The sequence below is a fragment of the Lepisma saccharinum genome, chromosome 26 (genome assembly GCF_977018435.1).
Source record: "Lepisma saccharinum chromosome 26, izLepSacc3.1, whole genome shotgun sequence".
Classification (NCBI taxonomy): Eukaryota; Metazoa; Arthropoda; class Insecta; order Zygentoma; family Lepismatidae; genus Lepisma; species Lepisma saccharinum.
Genome location: NC_139254.1, coordinates 48,239,670 through 48,263,048, shown reverse-complemented (window position 1 = coordinate 48,263,048; position 23,379 = coordinate 48,239,670). Strand labels below are relative to the sequence as shown.

The 23,379-nt window shown below is 39.7% G+C and overlaps 1 protein-coding gene across 1 annotated transcript in view; it reads left to right on the top strand.

Moving 5' to 3' along the window:
* The first annotated feature begins 317 nt into the window (after positions 1-317).
* Positions 318-23,379, top strand: part of LOC145979800 (alpha-tocopherol transfer protein-like) — a 155,605-nt gene continuing 132,543 nt past the window's right edge. Inside the window, exon 1 of the mRNA XM_083112811.1 lies at positions 318-418. Coding sequence (XP_082968937.1) covers positions 392-418 — 27 coding nt within the window. The 5' untranslated portion in view covers positions 318-391. The remainder of the gene's footprint in view (positions 419-23,379) is intronic.

Here is a 23,379-nt window from a genome sequence, read left to right as displayed (position 1 = left end):
ATTGTAACGATGTTACCCCGACAGCTCTCGCGACAACTTTTTGTTGACCAGTCCACCTCGGAGGTCGACATAAATTATGTCGATTTTTTTTGTGGTTGTTTTGTTTCAACCTGTGGACAAACACCGTTAAATACCAATTGGGAAGAAAAAGAAAAAGAGGTTTCCTGCAGGTGGAGTTATGATATTCTGCGGTTGAGCTACGTCCGGGTGTTTAGGCGTGCAGAAAACAAACTCCAGAGTCGACAAGTGCCCTGCAGACCAGACCAAAGCAAGGGGGAGGGGCGCCGGGGAACCTCAAGGTCAACAACCAACGAAGCACTCATCGCAGGCGAAGGATTACAGGAATCAGTGTTGCATCATATGCCTCGCTGTTAGTCACACGCTGCACGTAATGGAGGGTAGCAACGGCTTCTCAAAGGTAAGTCTTTTCCATATTTTCTAGCAGATCTGTGTTTTCAGCTTGTCTGTTTTTGTGATTTTTCCTGCTTTCAAGTGTTAGCTAAATATAGCGGAGCGTCGTAACCGTGGGCGGGTCCACACATGAATGACAGTGGATTCTTCGCCGGAAAGTAATCTTCTTAATCCTTCTCTTGCTCAGTAGAACAACGACAGACACATCTTTCGAAAAACGTTACCATTCATTAGTACCAAAAATCTCTAGGCTTCCCATTCCCAAAGGCTTGCTACAACAACACGCATCCTAATGTGCCTCTCCGCGGTTAAATCAAATCAGTTTTGACAACCTTTTGCTAGTTTACGTCAGTGCAGCACTACACTTCCATCCATGGTGCAAATAGGATAGGGCAGTGGCGCAGGAACAGCGGGTGCATTGTGGCCCCTCAAACTTTCTGGAGGAGGTACAGTACCCCTAAACGCAAGAACCCAAATTATATCCCTTTTACTGTATCGGGAAAGCCAGAGGCGCAACCACGAATTTTTGTCTGGGAGGGATAAGTAACAGGATAAACGTACCACTAATAATAATAGTAGCAGTAATAATGATAAAATTTTTAATAATAATATTATTATAGCATTTTTACTATTGATTTGCTTTATCTTACTTCGCTTCTTGTGCCACTTTTGGCTAATTTGCGAAGATGGAGATGAGTGATGATATGATGAAATTGATGAATGGGCACTCACAAACATCCATGCCCAAGCCGGGATGCCAACCCGGGACCAACATTGTTATTATTATTAGTAGTAGTAGTCGTTGTAGCAGCTGTAGTATCAAATACGTTATTACCCTCGTAAATTATGCAAAAAGGTGTAGAAGTTTGTACTAAAGCATTTGTTTTCAAACAAACAATTTGAATTATTTTTTCAACACCTTCAATTTCACATTAATAACGGAAAGCAAGCACACAAACTATTTTTGAAAGACAGAAAATGCTTGATAAATGCATTCCATTCTTTTTTACATTAACATGTATAACTTTCATGCACGATATATGTTTCACTTATATGCAACATGGAAATTTAGAATGCATTACAGAGAAGAACGATATATTACGAAGCGAGCAAGAACATTTTTGGATGCAATTTTTTTGCAGGCTGTAATCAATATTGATTTAATGGGGCGCAAATAATTTCACGAGACGCCAATGGATTCACTCCTTTACAACTTTTGTGCCTCGCCTATGGTGTAGTGGTAAGATCGTCGCCTTGTAATGAAGGGGTCCCGGGTTCGATACCCGGTGGAGGCGCATGGTACAGTGGTTCGGATCCCACTTTAAACTGTAGGTCCAGTCCCGATTAGCCTTTCAGTGCGTAAAGTGGACTTAAAATAATAAAAAAAATCAATCTTACAAGTTACTTTCATTTAGATCATTCTGCGCCAAGGGCCGACTCCCGGCGCCACCTAGCAACGTTTCTGAACTTGATAAGACTAAGAAGGAGATATTACGAGCAAAGCGGGCAAGAAAATTTTACGAAAAGTATTTTCATTTGCATAAAATTTGAAGGTTGCGGGCGGTAATTGCCCCCCTGCAGGTGCACTTGCCCGTCAACCCCCTTCCACCCCCTCTAGAACTCATTTCAGTCCAAGGTTGTGGTTGCGCCACTGGAGAAAGCGCAAACACTGCAGTTGGGAGCATTACAATCTGCTCAGCTTTATCGCACGAAATCCACAAAAATTGTACAGTATTCACCCCCTCCCCCAATTTTAAGGTTCATATTTTGAAGATTGTGACTTTTTTATAATAAGTTTCAAACTAGTGAAAGTTCTGATACAATTGAAGCTAGATATTCACACATGACGATTGATTGATTTGAATTCTGTCCCCTTCAGTCGGAAACATTCCGTGGCAGTGTGCTACGAAGGCAAGAGGACCCGGGTTCGAGTCCCGGTCTGGCAATGAGTGTTATTTGCGGGTGTCCTTTCATCAATGTCATCATATTATCACCCAACTTCGCGATTAGCCAAATGTGGCAGAAAAGAGAAGTAAAATCAATCAGTAATCCTGTCACGAAGGAAAAAAAATATTGTTCCTGACAGGAATGATTCTGTCCTCAAAGAGAAATATACAAACCGAATCTAATATTGTGATTTTTGGGGGGTCAACAGGAGAACCTTGCCACAGAACGTACTGGGTTCGAGTCCCTTTCTGAGCATGAGTGTTCCTCGTGAGTGTTCTTTCATCAATTCCAGCTGTCACTCATCCTGATGGTCGCGATTAGCTAAAAGTAACAGAGTGACAGTGTCGGCTATTACGGTAAAAGGGGGCCAGTCCCTCCAATTTATGCTCCCGCACTAATTTCTTCTCTACCAAGAGAAAGTAAACTTTCTCCCTCTCCTCCAGATATGATACCCAAACTCCGCCACAACTGAATCACTTTATATAACAAAAATATGTTCAAAATTTAATGAAAAATGTCACAGAATCAGGGGCGTATATTCTAGGCTAGCTACGCTATGTGCGAAGCCTGAAGTCTAGAGAATAAAATACAGGAGGGGAAACCGATCAGAAATTGTAAATAGAATTATTCATATCAATGAAATGATGATGGTGATTCTGGATTTGGCAACCTGATTTCTTATGAGTTGGCAACCTGATTTCTTAGGAGTTGGCAACCTGATTTCTTAGGAGTTGGCAACCTGATTTCTTATGAGTTGGCAACCTGATTTCTTATGAGTTGGCAACCTGATTTCTTAGGAGTTGGCAACCTGATTTCTTCGGAGTTGGTAAACTTATTTCTATTCATAGCCTAGGACCACGTGACATAGTGAGATAGCCCAGATCTTGGACTCATTATACGCCACTGTACAGAATGTTTAATAATTGCACCTTTATAACATTCCTAGTTTCTTTATCCTTGCATTAAACCATTTCTATCGATTGAAGTGATCATCAATTTTCGGAAGATCACATGTTATCAGATCCCAGGATCTCTACTAGTTAAGAATGTCAAGGAACTCAAGTGAAAGTTAAATAAATCAACAGATAGGTCCAAAAAAAGTCAAGAAATTATGCTTGTGGTCAAGATACAGTATAGTGAATTTACATTGTTATATACGTGTACTGGGATTTGATAAAGTTGAATATTTCGAAATCTGAACTTGTATTGAGTTGTGATTAACATTGGCTATTTTTACAATACCGGACCCTTCCGTAATTTCTATCCTACTTCTTATACTCACGAAATACGTAGTCCCGATGAAGTATCTGAGGTTAACCTGTGGGGTGACGTGTTGAAATTGTTAATTGACGTGTAGAAGTTGTAAAATAAGCTTTCCAATTACCGCGATCGTTCTCCGTATTCAAGCATGGAAACCAAGTTTGTTCAACGTAGCGTTCGCTTGTTCAGTAATCTGCGTCTTGCGCGGAAGATGGCGACTTTGAAGGTAGGAAATAAAGTTATTTCTTTCGTAAATTTTCTTTCGTAACTTTTAGTTGGGTACATATTAATAATACAGGGCATTCGTTCATATTTCGCATAGTCAATAATTAGGACACTTGATCACGATTGTGTAGTTAAAATTTGTCGCTCGAGAGCTACGAAACTGATTTTTTTTTACGGTGCCCCACAAACCATTCACGCATAGCCCTAAAAATCATTCACGGTAAGGTTAGGTTAGGTTAGGCAAACATAGTTAAAATTTCGTTCTAACACGTAAGATATTGAAATAACCATTGTTTTCGTGGAGAAATCCAGGGTTTCTGTTCCGATCGCGGACCACTCAATTTAGCTTATTTTGCAATTTCTACACGTGACCCTCAAATTTTAACTTCAAATTCGTGATTAGGAGGCCTCAATTAGTGAGTATGCGAAATATTACAAAAAACGGGGAGGGTTCCGGTATTGTAAATTCGCTCCCATTAATTTTTACAGGTATTAATTTAAAGCAAGTATAGATCTCCTGTAAAAGTACAGTTACAGTTTTCCACTTTCATAAATCACCGTCAGTGAGTTCACCAGAGCCATGAAGAATCAGCTGTTAACATTTTAAAATTACACCTTCTAAGGCCAGTGGCTATCCCAGATCTTCCGATGCGGGGCCACCCTGGACGGCTGTCAAAAAATTGGGCGGTCCACGTCTTTGAATGAAAATATAGTTCAATATTTGCATTGATTATGATGCCAAACATGGATGTATTAACAAATATAATTTAAAGTTAATATTGGAATAAAAACAAAACTCAAATGTCGGATTGAAATTGTGTTAAGATTTTAGGTTCGATTTTATTTCGCAACGGTATTCATTCACAATAATTAAAAATTAAAAACTTATTGACAGTATAATGTGTTAATACAGTAAAACCTCGTTAATCCGGACTAATCTGGAGGGGTGGATAAATGGATTGGATTAACAAAAGTCCGAATTAACTGAAATAACTTAAAAGAACCGTAGAAAGTGCATTAAAACTCCGTTTGTAGCAACAAAACACGTACGTTAAGGTGTATTTAAAGGGCATAAACCTGTACGTACACTATACAGTACAGTACAGTACAAAGTCCGCGAGAAACAGAATTTCATCAGTGGTTGACTGCCTTTTCTTTGGGAAGTTCTCTTGTTGACTTCTAGCCACATTTAAAACCTTGCATTCTGCTTTATTTTTTCTTTTTGCCTTTTGCCTGTCCGGATTAAGCGAAGTCCGGCTTATCTCGGTCCAGATTAACGATGTTTTACTGTATTATAATACTGCAGACCTCCATGATCCATGGGTTAGCAGATCACGCTCCCATATTAGAGATCCAGTCTACGAATCTTTAAAATGTTTCCCATTTTATTATCATTATCTGAGCACTGTAATTTGATTTTATCACGAAATTACCCTATTATGTTTTGATCTGGGGGCGAGTAGGTGTGTCAGTTCTAGTTCTATATGAAACGGTTACATTTTCTCCAATTGACACAATTGCTATTATATGTGCTGCAGAATTCAATTCATGAATAGCCTATCAAAATTGTGTACAGACAACAGTGGAAAGATCTTTGAGTGATGAAATTAATACATATATTACTTTTATTCTAGTTTTTAGGCTGAATCTGCCTCCGTCTTCAGGGTAGCGTGTAGTCTGTTAGGTCACATAAATCGTTGCCTAGGAGGATTATTCTTGGTGGCCTAGGCTCCACCGCGTCTTGTCAGTCACAAGCATGGACGTCCGCAGGATTTTTTCCAGGGAGGGGCAAGGAAGGTATTTTTTCCAGGGGGGGCAAACAAGGCACATTTTCCCCAAAAATAGTGTTGTTCCCTAAAAAAAACATTGCTTAAATTTGAATTTATGGTGTTCATGCAATAATTAACACATATTATTGTGGCTAAAATGAAATTATGTGTGTGAAATACATAATTTTTGGTTGACTTTCATTTTCCAGGGGGGCCACGGCCCCCCCTTGCCCCCCCTTCCGGACGCCCATGGTCACAAGGACCTCTCTATATAAAAAGTTGCCAGGTAGGATTATCAGTGCCCCAGGCTCCACTTCGTCAGATGACCACGTGAAGGTCACGATCAAGCTTTTGTGTGGCACCGTTAGGTTTCCACCTTGATCCCCGGGGACTGGACCGCCCCGGATTGCACTCTTTAAAAAATAAAAGTGGTTAAAAGTCCAAAAACTAGAATGAATAAATCACCACTGATTAGCTACAAAGAAGATTTCGCTTTTACCTCATTATAATTTTATGTTTCATTTATTTATAATAGAAATAATATATACTTATCTCCCTGTAAAGATAGTGCAACTGCATACATTTTCTGCGCACGAACACCCAACACATCCCCCTCCCCGCCCCCCGAAAAAAAGTTCAATTTGCACACATAAGAATGTAACAACTCGTGAAAATATTAATGACAAATGCAAGAAGGGTTTACTTGTCCCAGAGATATAGAGGCTCAGTCCACCCCTACATGTTAAAACAACTCGTATTCAATCTCTTGCCCCGACGACGTGACACCTTTAGTGTATTTTTAGGCTAGTGTTACTTGTTATTGTGATCAAATATCTTTGCCTGTGACTACGTGCAACGAAAGGAGGACCCAAGGTTATTTTTCCGTTGATGATTTCATCTGACAATACACAGACTGATGTAAGGGGTCAAAGTCCTTATCCCGTTAACAGGTGTCTGAATATTATTAACAGTTGATTCGTCATGCCGCTGGTGCAAGCTCTAAAAGTCAAATATATTATATTTTTATTTTAAAGTTCTTTTTGCTGTAACCGCAATGAATTCTCAAACCTTCTTTTCTCTGACTACGTTCAAGGTCGGATGTTAAGTGTTCCTGCCCGTAGCTTAGTGTAAAAATACAGCTCTTCCGATGCCGGGAATTCCCCCCCCCCCTCTCACAAAAAAATATCATATGCAAAACAAATTGGGATCTTTTTATTCCCCTGAATGAAAATGGAACTGACTTATCTATGAAACAAACATAATTGAATAATCATTCGTGTCCATTAATGGTAGAGTCATCAAAGATTTCCCTGCCATAAATTATGCAGCCTTGTATACTCTGTCCCTGTTATTTCTGGAGCAAGACAGCGTATAACGGTAGAGAAGAGGGTGGGGGATCGAGTGGCCAGAGCGAAGCAGTACACGCTGCTGTAAAGGTTGTTAACTGCATTTGATTTCCCCCTCCACACAATCCCATTCCCTCTCGCGTGTTCATTGGTGGAGTCGTCTCGCGTCACTACCTGCGCAGAGACATGTTTTCGTTGCATTCCTCCAGAGATGTTAGCAACGCCTTGAGGTTATACGTTTTAGTTGAGTCAAGGATCGCCAAAGCGAAATCCTCATCTTCGTACTAAGCCTGTTTGCATTAAAATTGCAATAAATAAAGAATAAGTCCTTTCGTTTTGCCTACTGCAATAATGTGTTTTTATTCCTCTGTGCTGTGAAGCATTGTCTTTGCCTAACACTATCCCTGTACTTCACAGTCTCATCGCTCACCGCTGAGTAATACTGAGTTATTAATAATAAGAATAATACAACGATATAATACCAATAATAATTTAAACGTTTTGAAAACCTTGAACGTATCAACCAACGTCACGGAGCCAAGACAACAGCAAGCTGTTTTCCACAAAAAAATTCATCGCATACTGCTGATATTTTTCATGTGTTAAAGTGTTCGCAAGAAACTTGTAAGAAGGTTAGATAGACATTAGCTTAAGTTTGAACTTGGCAATTGAAATTTCTTCAAGCTTTTGGTGTTATTAGTTAGATAGCTCTTTTTGTGTACGAGTCTTGGTTTTCTTGTAAATATGTAAACATATTAAGTGTTTCTAAATTACGTTTAAATGTTATCATAAAAATTAACGAAGTAGGTTAGAACCAATATTGCAAGGTACTTTGAACCGCAATGCAATAATTTCGTTTACTGACTGCTCACATATATACAAATTTGCATACTGAAAAAAGCTACCTTCCAAAATTAAGTCACAATTACGCCACTGAGTGGGCACCCCCGCACCCCCGGCCAAAAGAAAAAGCTTAATTCGCACTGTGCTCTTTCCAGAATATTTCCGTTAAGCCGATTAGCCTTTTTTAAGAGTAGAGTAGACTTACAATACATATTGACTATATATTTCAACCGTCACAATTGTCGTATGGGATAAAACAAATACATCTCACCTTATCTTTTCTGGACTAGAAGCATATACTCGTAGAATAAGACTGCCACTTCAATATTTAATTATCTTTCCGAATCTCAGTCACCAGACTCGTTAACAATGGGATATCGAATCCCATTTATTCTGGTTAGATTACTCGTTTACAAATATACTACTCTGGCTCAGTTGATAATAAAATAATATTTAGAAATGCAAAAAGTTCAGGTATGTGAGACTGTACTGTTAGTTTAACATTTTCCTTGCAGTTCGAAACTTAAAGCTTAGAAGAAACAAGTGAATATCATTTTTCATTTTATGCCCCTCTGATCGCGCACTGGTAGTGTCGGCACCTTGTAATCAAGGGGTCCCGGGTTCGGAACCCGGTAGAGGCACATAGTGGTTCGGATCCCACTTTAGACTGTAAGTTCAGTCCCGATTAACCTTAATGTACATAAAGTGAACTTAAAACACCAAATCAATCAATCAAAAAAATATCTTTTCCTTTTTTTTATTAACCTAGATTATATGAAATGTATCTTCTTTACACTTAATAGAACACTGCATACATACACCCCATAATTCGTACAAATGTTTTGTTAGAAATAGTGTATAGTGGTAAATAACTTGACTTTCTTAGCAGGATTAAACATCTTGGATAATAAGCTGTAGTATACTGAGAAATTCATGTTCAGGGCTTCTACCCCACAGTGTTTCGACTTTTATATACAGTATTATGTATATTATATATTATATTATGTAATATATAATTATATATTATGGCTGCTGATAATTGATGAGCTCTCCTCCGAAATAAAAATCTGGCTAAAATCCTGAACACATCACCTCATCGAGTGGTAAAACGAAAGCATACTGAAACACGGGTAAGGATCATATTTTAAATCTCCGACAATTTTCTATGTGTTAACGAATAAGAAAATACATGTATATACAGGGTGAGTCAAAAGTCCCTGACCACCCCTTTTAAAATAAAAGTGAGCGTAGATTGCACCAATTGGTCATGGTAGTAATATGTTAGGTCTAGGGGGAAACTTTTTGGTGCATGTCATGACACCGTCCGCCATCTTGGATCCAACTTCATTTCTTTAAATGGGAAGATGGGCATGTGGGGTATGGTTTTGGGCTAGAATTTCACCAGGAATTCAGTGGTGAAGTCAGATTTATGAATACGTTAATGACAAGGAAGTTATGAGCATATGAAAGTTACACAAGTTGTCCAATATGCTGCCCTTATTGTACCGTAACACATGCGTCGTTATAATGGCGTCCATACGGAAAGTGAAAAGCCTTGTTTGTTATCTGCCAGGCACCAGCAAGAAGAAAACTATAAACAAAGGACAAGGGAAATGATTCTATCCAGCACCATCTTCTATCTACACCACTAAGTAAACATAAGAAGCAAAACAATTACAGAATTGTAAGGTTTGTCCGATAAGATATATTTGCTGGTGTTGATAATGTACTTATATAATATTTGCCAGTGCTGATAAGTGATGTTTTGCCCATCTGTTATTAAGGACAAACGTGTTATGAAGGGGGTGAATGATGGATAACCTTAATCAATGTATGTGACCGTGGCTCACGGGTGAAAAAACTTAATATTTCCCTGTTATTCTTTTCCTTAGAATCGATATTACTTTTCTCAGTTTTCGGTGATAATTACAAAAAAATCGCATAAAAAAATAAAAGTGTGGTCAGTTGTCCGTGAAGATATTAACTGTTGGATTTTCGAAATAGACAGTTCCTCTCTGTTTTTGCTTTCTTATTTCTTCAGCCTCCATCTTCTCTTTCCCGTTCTTCTGTCATTCTTCTTCCTGGTGGTTCCCGACCTTCGTGGCGGCGTGATTATGACACTGCACTACAATGCCAAGGGTCCCGGGTTCGAATCTAGACCAGGGCATGGGTTTTCTTTGCGAGTCATTTCATCGTATCATTACTCATCCTCATTTTCGCGTTTAGTCAAAAGTGGCAGAGAAATGAAGTATCTCTCCTCTTTCTATCTATATCTCTCTCTCTCTTTCTCTCCCTCTTTCTCTCTCTCTCATCTTTATCTTTCCTTCCTCTTTCTTTCTTTCTTTCCTCGTTTCTCTCTCTCTCTCTCATCTTTTTCTTTCCTTCCTCCTCCTTTCTTTCTTTCTTTTTCCTCGTTTCTCTCTCTCTCTCATCTTTTTCTTTCCTTCCTCCTTCTTTCTTTCTTTTTCCTCGTTTCTGTCTCTCTCTCTCTCTCTCATCTTTTCTTTCCTTCCTCCTTCTTTCTTTCTTTCTTTTTCCTCGTTTCTCTCTCTCTCTCTCTCTCATCTTTTTCTTGCCTTCCTCCTTCTTTCTTTCTTTTTCCTCGTTTCTCTCTCTCTCTCTCTCTCTCTCTCTCTCTCTCTCTCATCTTTTCTTTCCTTCCTCCTTCTTTCTTTTTCCTCGTTTCTCTCTCTCTCTCTCGTATTTTTCTTTCCTTCCTCCTTCTTTCTTTCTTTCCTCGATTCTCTCTCTCTATATATAGGAAAGAAAGAAAGAAAGTAAATCAAATTAAGTATCAAACTATTAGAAGATAATATTCCAAATTAACGTTTGCTCTACTTACAACTTTATTTATATTACTTACATATAAAATGAAACACGTTGCAATTTTATTGATTACGAAAAAGAAAACTCGCACAGGGGAACTGCGAGTCATACTTACGTCGCCGCATTGAAATCAAGGGTTTCCGGGTTCGATACCCGGTGGAGGCCCATAGTGGCGCGGATCTTACTTTAAACTGTAGGTCCAGTCCCGATTAGGCTATCTGCGCACAAAGTGGACTTAAAAAACTACTCGGGAAACTGAAATTTATGTCATACCTTCGTTCTTGAGTTAAGAAGGCGTGGCATGCCTTTGTGAAATGGTGCTGTAGGTAAACATGCGTGTAGTGACGTAATTACATGGAACTTGCTTCAAGAAATTCTGGACCAGTTACGTCAGGTGGGTAACTGGTCGCCAAGGTCGTTTTAGAGGCCACGTTGGACCAAGGCCGGGTACCTCAAAGCACGTGATGGAATCAATAGCTACGGTGCCCTTGTCCCGAACGAAATACGATTTCAGCTGGAGTAAATTTTAAATACTAAGAAATCAGACTTGGAAAATACAATGTGCGTTCGTTAATACGCATCATTGAACTAGTTTTGTTAATTAATGTGTATACATAAATTAATTCCAAGAATAATGCCTTGACTTAACATTGTATGGAAATTCAAATGTCACTTGAATCATTCATGAAGTAAAATGTGATACAAAATGTCGGTAATTGAAAGTTAATAATCAGCTCTGTGTTCGTTCCTACACTGAGAGCACTAAATGCATCATATAGATTGATGCACCAGAATGCATCCATTGATGCACTAAAGTGTGTTTTATGGCTTCTTCAAAGAATCAGATTCACATTTGATGCATTTGGGTGCATTTTTGTATGTCGTGAAAGAAACACCAAAGTGCATCAATTAATTCAAGTGAGGATTTATTTCAATCGAGATGCACTTCGATGCATCAGTTCATGTGTTTTGATGCACCTTCCTGCATCTTTTTTGATGATGCATTCTGGTTCATCAAAACGCATCAAGGTGCATCAAAACGCATGAACTGATGCATCGAAGTGCATCTCGACTGAAAGGAATCCTCACTTGAATCAAATGATGCACTGTGGTGTTTCTTTCACGACATACAAAAATGCACCCAAATGCATCAAATGTGAATTGAATTCTTTGAAGAAGCCATGTGACACTTTAGTGCATCAATCGATGCATTCTGGTGCATCAATCGATATTATGCATTTAGTTTTCTGTGTGTAGAAATCGGCAGCTAAATTCCAAAAGGGGGATGCATTTCATATCAGTACAATATTTTCCTATCTAGACTCCTTGAAAGTTTAGGGTTTCAAGGGATGACCCTTTTTCAGGACGCCTCAAGTGCCCTCATTTCCATACAGTGCACCCTGGATTTAATTTTGCAGACTAACGAGGGTCTGGCATCTGGACTTTGTGAAAAGTGTCGCCCCCCCAATCCCTTGTATTATCCGGCCCTCTGGGTTACTTCCTACTTTAATCCTTCAAATCTCTCCTTTCACCTCACCCTGGGTGCCAAGCGAGCAGATTATATTTGCGCCGGAATTACGAAAGGGGGTTTCACATAACAATTTATATTTTTTAGTCCCTGGTTCGTTTACACATGTACAGCAAGTGAATATACAACTGGTTTAAAATGGATAGTACCGTAGTTCTCGGAATCATAACATTCTAGTAGGATATATTGGTTTATTATACGTAGTTATATATATACAAATTTACATAGCGTTTCCATGTGTGTCTTGCATAGACCAAATTAACAAATCTCTAAACAACATAATTGCGCACCTATGGCTTACACCATCGGAACTTCCTTTACCGCAGAGTTAGCATAACCATCTCTGCGGGCCTACCCTCAGCTTAAATGATATTCCGTTCATTACAAATGCGTTTCCTTACGCTTTCACTCTTTCTTTTGGGCATCAATTATTCAATACGGAAATATCCACATATTCAAAGCTTTTTTCTAAAAGGGGACTTGGGACAGCAACAGGGGTTGGCTTACACCAAATGCTACATTATTATATTAAGTCTAGACACCAAAAGTGGACTAAACTTGAGGAGACGTTCCTCTTCGTCGATCAATGGGGAAACACTGTTGTTTTGCTAAAGCCCACTGGCCTTTTTTATAGTCGGGGTAAACGTCCGTGGACGTGGACCCCGTAGCGTTGGAAAATTCCACTGTAACGGTCTTTTGAAAGACAGCTAGCTCCCCCTACCGGGGAGATAATAAAACAGGGGAATCTAATATCCAGTAAAGCACATACACTTACATGCAATAATAACATAAAATTACACTCATGGAAACATATTACTTAACCCTACACCTTGTAGCTGGCCAGCAATTAATTAATACAATATACCAAAACCAGTAATGGTCAATCCGACCATTACAACCTATGGGCTGTATAATGGGGCTCTTGTTGCGGATGTGCTGTCCATATGTGCTCGTGATTTCCCTTTCATCAATTTACTCATGTCACCGTTCATCCCCATCTTCGCGATTAGCCAAAAGTGGAAGGAAAGCGAAGTAAAATAAACAAATCTATCAAAACTTACTCTGGGCCCTATTTCTAAAGTTTAGTTCTTTCTAGGAGGGCGCTAACCTTCCCCCGCCCACCCCCTTAATGCCCTTATGCGTGGATGGCAGTATTTCTTCCGGTCCCTTGCCGGATCGGTTAGTTTAATGAGCTATGAATCTGGAGGTCTCAGGTTCGAACCTTGGTTAAGGCACCCAGGGGTTCCAATCCCCACCAAAGCTTATGACGCACCCTACCAAAGGTAGAACATCCCCCTTTATACCGAATTAATTACTATTTTTTCGATCAGATAAAATTTGGGTAACTATATAATACAGACATATTTAAGCAATATATGTTTACTTTAGGTATTGTACATTGTGTATTACTTTGACGCTGATTGAATTAACATTTTACACAAATGATGACAACGTCTGACGTTGCAAAGTTGTTGCAGCAAAGTTATTGATAATTTCCTCTTTTTTAACCTCTTTAAAATATCAGGATGGAATTACGGTAGACATTAACCATTCATCGGGCATACACGATCGTAGAATGTTTCTTATAATTTTTATTACACTTAATGTGCGTCCTGCAGAGCAACTTGTCACTGGTATGGAGATCAGAATTTGGTATCAGTTCGTTATATCGGAGACACTTTAAAATCTGATATTTTGTGTTTCGTATGGTTCTTACTTACTAATTGTGTATTGCGGAACATATTTGAAGGTGCAATTAAGGTTTTCACACGATTAGAAACATTTTTCACACTAAAATAAGCCATTTCTCGAAGTGTTACGGAACGCACATCATGGTGCGAGCCCCACAAACCATTCACGGATAGCCCCAAAAACCATTTGGGATCGTATAACCATCCACGAATAGCCCCAGAAACCATTCCCGGATAGCCCCACGGACCATTCACAGAAGGTTAGGTTAGGTTCAGTTAGGTTAGGCAAACATATTTAAATAACGGCGTGGTTACGTTTTCGCTTAAATTGAAGCAACGGGAATTGTTTTCCGGCTGAAATAGATTGAAAGATGAAAGAAAATACCTCGAAGAACTTCGACAATGCTACAGAAACTGATTTCCTTAAGTGGTTTCTCCTGTAAATTTGAAGAAAAGTGTCTCCGATATAACGAACTGTTACCCAAAATTTTATACAATACCTGCAATTTTGGAAAGGTTGAAAAGTGGACAACAACAATTGGTCTGACTAACCTTGTATGAATGCGAACAGAACCCCCCTTTCTTTCAAACTGATTCTAAAGGCATAAGAGGTGGTGTTTCATTTCAACTCCATCGCCGCGATCACCCACAGGTAGGTAGAAAAACTGTACATAATAACCATAATTAAAAATCAATAAAACGAGACAATCAACCCTATTTTTGTGTGGATATATATAGAATTTAGTAGCTAAACTATAAAATCGTCTCCCGCCGAAACGAAATTCTCATGACTCAGGCACGTCATGAATCCCCCCTGTGGGCACTCCTGAAGGCATCGACGTATCTGTCTTTGTTCCGCGGTCCATTTGATCGTTTATTCTCGTCGTCACGATGAACCCAAGAGAAAAAAAACTACATTAAAATAACAGAGAGAGAATCTAGATAGCTACATTCTGCATCGCTAGGAACAGTAGAAATGATAATTATTATTTTAACATTAAATCAAGAAACCAGTTTTATTCCAAAATTATCATCGTCGTCATCACCACCACCATTACACCCTTGGGCAGACTTTTCTACTCAATCCACCAAATGAGTGAATATACATTACAACTAGTTTTTATTATTTCTTTTACATCTAATGCATTTAGTACACTGAAATACATAGTTTGTCTAGGTTGTTATTAAATTTTGCATTCCTCGTTCAACAAAAAGCTTTATGGTAGTGTTTATGTAGTGTGACCTTTCACATTAAATTCAAACTTTTGGAATTTTGAAAACTGTAAAACCATTTTTTCTTTGTTTAAATGGTAGAACATGAAAATATAAAGTTATTTCTGTATTTTAGAGTAGCTTTTTCGTTATTCTTTTGTAATAATATCGTCGTCGCCTTGTAATCAAGGGTTCCCGGTTTCGATACCCGGTTGAGGCTCATAGTGGTTCGGATCCGCTGTAGGTCCAGTCCCGATTAGCCTTAATGTGTATAAAGTGGACTTAAAACACCAAACAAATCAATCAATTTTGTGATAATATCTAACTGAAGCTTGTTTCTGTTTTTAACAATAAAAATAACAATGAAACATTAAAATCCTGACCAAGGCAATATATATTGTATAAAAAAACGTTACGTTTTTATATTGTATTTTTTATACAATAAATTTTGGAAACAAAGCTTAACAGTGTTAAAAATAACACGGTTTCTCATTTTGTGGGACTTGAACTGAACAATGCTAATTTCCAAAGGGGGTCGATGGACCTGTTCGACCACCCCCTTCCCGACGCCAATGTACTGTATGTACAAGACAAATTGTCTCTAAACCCTACCACTAGCAATTTTTGCAAAGCTCCGAGCTGGCAAATGTGAGTACACGTCATAAAACCAACTCTGTTTTCCTTTATTACGTGGTTATTATGAGTCAGACATGACTCTTCATTTTTCCTTGAAAGAGGAAAGATTGGAGCCTATGTTCTGCAGGCCTTTCACATTGGTTCCAAACCTTGCCTTCCTCTGTTATCGTATTCGGTTCCGTGGGAAGAACGCAGTGATGTAATTTGAGAGAAGAATATATGTTGTTGACGTCACATAATTATGACCTTGTACTGCACATGCTTTAGATCTTAGGAGTTGATTGGTTTGTCCCTGAATGCAGATCATACATAGTTCTCCCTTTTTGTTTCGAAGAAAGATACCTTGGGAATATTTCGGTGCAGTAGTGTCAGTGGAAAAGTACCAGATGCGGATTTAAACAAGAACGCTGCATCAAGGAAAAAAAAACAGAAGTTACTTTCTTGTTGTACCTAACAGTGGCGGATCCAGAAATGACACTGTGGGTGAGCCGGTAGCTCAACAAGCCGAATATATATTTTAACATTCATTTTTTTAAAATGTATAAAGTACATTAATCTTAAATTTCTCTCTCTTTTTTCTTTCGTGTTACGACATCCATTTTACTGTTTAAACTTTCATGAAATAATACTGTTATTTTACCCCATCTTCTAGCACACTGCAACCTTTATTTGTTACTAATATACAGATGTTCAATTACTAGCATATAAGAGGTTACCTGCAGTGGCGGCGATTGGGTTCCAAAACTGGGGGAGGGCAAGAACAGTTTACTTGCTCTTGGTAGATAAGCTGATTAAGCAAAAGTGGCAAAAGGTTGGGGGCAACTGCCCCCTCTCCCCCTAATCGCCTCCACTGGTTACTTCTAATAATTTCTTTCCTGGAACTCCGCATCAATCTTGGTCCACCATGGCCATGAGACGTTAACTAGATCAGGCTTCAAAGCCTCAAACATGTATAATTGAAAGTATCAATAAAGAAGGAGGAAAATAAAAAAAAATTAAAAACTCAATATGCTCTATATAGGAAAAGTAAAACGGGAAACCGAAATTCCGCGGATCTGACGCCCTGGTTTATTTCAAAGTCATCAGGGCCCTAAGCGCCTACCCCTGAATGTATGCGGGTGGATGTTCAGCGCATAGGCGTAGCTAGAACTTTATATTTGGGTGTGCACAAAGAAAAAAAATGAGGTCTTATACCTTTTTAATAGCATATTTTGCAACACAATCACTTGGCTCTTTAACTGCACTTATGTTTGTAAAGGAATATAAATTCACTAAATGACAGTGTTGGAAATTTCTGAATATATGTAGTAGAAAAAATCAAATTGCATAGAAATTACACACACACAAAATGTTCATAAATGTTACAAACAAATACATCAAAATACACGTCATCTATAACGAGACGTTTGTCAAAAGGTACAATGTTCTTTAACTCATCAATAACTTCATTTACGTCAATAGACGAAGCTTTTTCCTGTTCCACAAATAGCAAGAGCAGGGCTTCCAATCTATCCTGCTTCTGAGTTGCTCTTAATTTAGTTTTAACTTGGGTAAGCTTGGAGAAAGCTCTCTCACACGTGCAGCTTGTGACAGGTATAGAAGAAGGGCGCTGCAGTACAGAGTAGAATGCAGTAAATATCTTTTGTCTCCAATGACATCAAAAAATCAAAAATCTATAGACACTCGTTTCATCAGCGATAATGCACACGTTTGTACCAAGTAATGACATTTTCAACTTCTTACAAACTACCGCTCTTATTGAAATATCTGTATTTAATTCTCTTTGATAAAGCAGCCCATTAGGGTGTGCCTAGGCACACCCGGCACACCCCGTAGCTACGCCAATGGTTCAGCGTCTTACTTCAATAAAAAGTACAGGCCTAAACTCACAGCCATGAAATTAGGCGGGTGGCAGAAGTTCGCGCTGTTGCCACGTCTGAGCACAACCCCGTGTGTTCGGAGGTTTACGAGAATGAAAGATCTCGTTGTAGAGTTGGTCTTTGTAATCCATGTGATACAAACTGACAGTATTTGCTCGAAAGGTCTGGGATGACACAAAAGAGTGAGGACAAGCCGGTTGACGTGGCCACACAGTGCGCGGGAACCAGCTACTTTTACTCTGGCTTTGCTGTTCCCACATGTGGCACCAGCGCAATTCTGCCTATTTTCATGGTCGTGCGTTTAGTCAACCCGACGTATTTGTGGAATAGCGCTCTAGTATGCATGTGCGGACTGAGGGAGCAGCGGCACTGTTGCGTTGTAAGAGGGGCAGAAAGGAAGGAGACAGACGAAACAGGAGATGGGCCCGTGCACCTTTCCCCGCAGTTATTTTAACCCGTTAATGAAAGAAACACCCCTATTCTTGCTTTGCTACTTACTGGCCGTAAGGTTCAGCGTGCAGGCGAGAAGCTCGCACCGCACGGAGAGTTAGCTGGACTCAACAAGTGCAAGCGAGATGATCAAGCCCTAGTATATATAATAGGCGTCAAATGACAAATGGCAGGGAAAAATCTTCTAGGCTGTCTGTTCCTTGTAGGTTCTTGGTCAAGGATTGACTGATTAATTTACTTTATTTTACTTCGCTTTTCTGCCACCTTCGGCTAATCGCCATGATGATGATAAATTATGATCAGATGAAATTGACGAAGGGGCAAACACAAATGAACAGCACACACACACAGGCCCCACATAGGATTATACTGGGCGTGAGTCCAGTCGCCAGAGCCTCGTTAGTCTGCTAAATGCAATCCAGGATATACTACGTGGAAGAGAGATTGACAATTGGGTGTATCTTGAAAGGGTCGCCCCATACAGCCCTTGGTCAAAGACTACAAGAGGATCGAGAGCCCTCATCTCTAAATCACGTCGAATATTGCATCGATTCACAGGTTCGTTTAGCCGAGTCTAGTCAGACTAATCATCCGGGTAACGCTCCAGGGGCGCACGTTACATCAACGAAGTTTTGACACTGCTCACTCCTATAAGTAGACCTCGGATTTTAAGTTTTTAACCTATTTTTCCTTTTCAGGTTTCGTCTTTCTCTGTCTCTCTCTGTCTCTGTCTCTCTCTTTCTCTCTTCCTCTCTCTCCCTCTCTTTCTCTCTCCCTCTCTTTATCTCTCCTTCTCTCTCCCTCTCTCTTTTTTCTTTCTTTCTTCCTTAACCCCCTCCTCCTCTCTCTCTCTTTCTTTCTTCCTCAGCCAACTTCTCCTCCTCTCTCTCTATTTTTCTCTCCCCCTATCTCTCTTTCTTTCTTCCTTAACCCCCTCCTCCTCCTCCTCTCTCTCTTCTTTCTTTCTTCCTTCCTTAACCCCCTCCTCCTCTCTCTTTTTCTCTCCCCCTCTCTCTTTCTTCCTTAACCCCCTCCTCCTCTACCTCTCTTTCTCTCCCTCTTTTCCTTCTTTCTTCCTTAACCCCCTCCTCCTCTCTTTCTCTCTCTTTTTCTTTCTTTCTTCCTTAACTACCCTCCTACTCTCTCTCTCTCTCTCTGAGGGAGGGAAATACCCCCACACCCCTTGGGACTCCTTCGCTGCCCCTTCTCACCCGCAAGGGAAGGCTCTCTCCCTCTTCCTTCCTTTCTCTCTGTCTCTCTCTCCCCTATCTCTTTCTCCTCTTATTTTTTTCTTTCTTCTTCTTTTCTCTCTCTCTCTCTCTCTGCCCCTCTTCTCTTTCCTTCTCTCTCTCTCTCCTCTTGGACCGCCAGCCCCTCTCTTAAGTTATGTCAGCGTTTCGTTCAAAAACGCAACAACTGATGAAGTTTCCTAAAAAAATAGTTTGCTTCTTAGAACCTATTTTATGTTTATGTGCCTTAATTTTTTTTTTTTTACGTTTTATATATTTTTAAAGGTTTTACAGGATTTCTATGACACACAGAGGCATTTGCTTTGTTTGATCAATGACAAACGTGTTTGAGACGTACTCTCTGTCGATTTCCCTTCCTCCAAGTCCATGGTGATTTTTCAAAGCTGGTACCACTGTTACGTGTACAATCCAAAGTTGTCTGATCTGTGTGATCTTGGTTTCTTCCCCGTCACTTCGGTACTTTGTGGCATTGACTCCTTGCAAACTAACATTTCAGCATTGAAGTTTACACCACTGACTATGTTTTTGTTGAAAGGTTATTTTCACATATAAGATGATCCTCACAGACAAATGGCCAGTGGCCGCGGTGGCTCAGTCGGTAACGCGTCTGACTACCATGCTCAAGGTCCCGGGTTCGATCCCCGGCCGGTTCAAATCCGGGAACTTTTCTAACGGTGGAAGCGGCCCCGGCGCCCACCCAGCGTCGAATAACATGGGTACCTGGGGGAAACCCTGGGGGGTAAAGGCGGTCAGGGGCGTGATGCTGATCACATCACCCCCACTCACGACCGGATCAAGAAAGTGTGGGGCGTTACCCCCACACCCCCTATACGCCTTCATGGCGTGGTGCTATGCACAGGGGAACACTTTACCTTTTTTTTTTTACCTTTTACCTCACAGACAAAATTGAGGAGTTTGACTGTGGATAACATGCAAAAAGATTTTTGCCTAACTATACGGCGAAGAATGTTAAGTTCTGCCATTGCAACACACATAACGTTATGCAAGATAGTACGTATTTCAGGATATAGGCGACTATCTAATCAGCATATTTTCAGGAATTTTGAAGTATGTCAAGTTTTTTTGAACCTACTTCATGATTTTTGGAGCCTAACTTAAGAGTTCTAGGACCTATTTTAGAATTTTTAGAGCCTATTTTAGGATATTTATAGCCTATATAGGAACCTAAAAGCACACTTTTGAAAAGCCTAAAAATCCGAGGTGTACTAATAAGTTACCAATGAACATGTAGTGGTTATACAGCATGAGCAAGTTTCTCAGGGAGGATGAGGACCGATCGTACCTCCCAATTATTGAAAATAAGCCTTTGTGGTATATAATAGAATGATTAGTATTATTGGTGACTAAAATTCCTTGGCCTGATTCAAATTTCTCACCGTCTGTTGGTTTCACAGGAACGCTGTTATTATCGACGTCACCTTAGCTTGCTTCACTTTTGGCTACTCGCTACGATGAGGGTGATCTGTCGAGGGTTCCGAATCCACTGTGCAATGTGCCTCCACCATGGATCGAACCCGGGAGCCCTTAATTACAAGGCAACAGGATTGCCACTACGCCACTGTCGAGGCACTCCGAGGCCAAAGGGTGATTGTCATCATTCAGAAGGAGTATTCAGGATATTCAAATGCCCGGGCCAAAACTTGAACTCTGAATCTTCGGTATCAAGATCGTGCATTGACCACTCAAACACTCACACTATTACTCGGCATGTGCCTCGACACTGCGCGCTGCGACGCCAGGAGTCTCGGGTTCGAATCCCGCCCTCTGAATACGTGTTCTTTGTGAGTGTTTTTCACCAATTGCATCATATTATCACTTAGGCCTATGTTCATCTTCGGGATAAGCCAAAAGTGGAAGAAAAACGAAATAAAAGAAATCAAGCAATCATTGCGAATATAAATGGCTGTCACATGTTTCATCTGGTTACATGATTTTGATGGGTATTGTTTATAATTCTTTATATGTTTAATTTTACCTGACCAGTTACCTTCAGTGCAAAATGGAAGTGCAAAGCACAAATAATTGATGAATAATTTAGACTTCTAACCACTCTACCTTACATGCACACATAGGCGCCGACACCATGTGGCTTGTTTGTTAACGATGTGGGGTCAGAGCCCCCCAAATAATTTTGCTTAAGATGATCCAATGTATATTTTTCTTCTCTTGTAAACTTTACTCTGAATTGTGCCACAAGAACTTAACTTTAAATAGACATTTGAAATGTTGTAGACCATCAACTTTTGGGAGCTGAGACCACTAAACCATCAACTTTGAAGGGGCTATGACCAGATACAGCAAAACACATGACTTATTAATATATACTAAGTATATAATTGTGAGTATTGTTAACATTTTTACTAAAAATAGTTTCAAAAGAAGATGTGCATGAACTAGGAGAGTGAATGGGACGTTCGGGCTACAAATGGCTCATACATGACATTCAGAACGAGATTATTGATATATAAGGGAGATCTGTTTTGCGCTCTATGGTAGCAGATATTAAAAGTCGGGAATATTTTGCTATTATGGTTGACAAAACTTGTTACATATCCATCCGTGAACAATTGACATTCTGATTCGAACTGTAAATGAAAATTTTAATATTTATGAGGAATTCATGGGCTTTTATGAGATTCTGAGCACTGAGGCCAAAACTTAAAAAAAGGAGTGAGTGAGTCATTCATTAATTTATTTGAGTGATCAGAGGCCCCCCCCATAATTTTGACAAGTCGGATGCACACACAAACTAATACGTGTCCTCCCATTTTCGCCTTATCCCATTTTGCCTTATTGCGTTTTCACCTCCCCCAATACAATTTCAAATGATTTATGTGACAGAAAAATTCCCACCAGGGGGATATTATCGACTTGAAGGGTAATTCATAATTGGAGCGCAGAGCTTGTGATGTTGTCTACCTTGGGTCCCCCCCCCCCACGACCTCCAGGAGCACCGAATAGGTTAGGTTGATTGTAAGTCGATAATATTCCCTGGTGGGAAATTTTTTGTGTGTAAGGCGATACAGGATAAGACGAAATGGGATATCCGGTTTTTTCGCCTTAGAAAGTTAGTGACAAATCAATTGAAATTGTATAGGGGGAGGTGAAAACGCCCTAAGGCGAAACGGGATACGGCGAAACTGGCCGTAACCCACCGATAGTACATATCAACTGTGCGACCACACGTTATCAGATGCTTACATGCGTCGCAATGAAATAAGTTAATTTGTTTTTTTATAACAGTAAGTTCTACATATTTCCGGAACCCTTTTAAAAAAGCAAAATTATAAGAATCATAGCTCCATTAACGATTATCAAGTCTATATATTATAGATATAAGAGAGAACTTTCAACGGCTTGCTTGAAAAACGAAACTATTGTTGTAGTTATTGGAAAGACACGGTCTGAGGTGACATCTGTTGGTCAGGGCAAAACACTTAACAAATATAGAAATGTGGAAATAAATTTCTAAACGCCAGTTTTCATTGTAGGTGAGCCATTGGCTGGCTGTCATAGATTTTGGGCCGGCCACATCTTAACATAAAAATTAATTTTGCATTGTTATTACATGATCCAAACATGGATATATTATTAATGAAAGGATTAAGAATTGCAGTAAAAATTATGCAAATACAAATGTTGCATTGAAATTTCCAGTAGACTACGCTCCGAAATCAGTCTCTCTGGGTTTATATAATATTTATCGTTATCTATGTGTTTGCGTTTAATTTTTGGGCCTCTCCAATGACATAGTGGTAACGTCGTTGTCTTTTAATTAAAGGTTCCCGGGTTCGATACACGGTGGGGTCACGTAGTTGTTAGGATCGCACTTTAAACTGTAGGCCCAGTCCCGATTATGCTACTTCTGCAGAAAGTGGACTTTAAAACTAAAACTTTTTTTTTTTTTATGATATCTGGCAGTCTCATTTTGACGGGGTTGGCAACCTTGATTTTCGTTGTGCCATAGCCCACCATTGACGTTGCTACTGTTCGTTCCTCTCCACCCCACCTCGTTCCTATATTGTTTGCTCTTCGAACGCTGCTCATGGAGCAAAACAGGAGCTAGATTACATTGCAAAAGGGC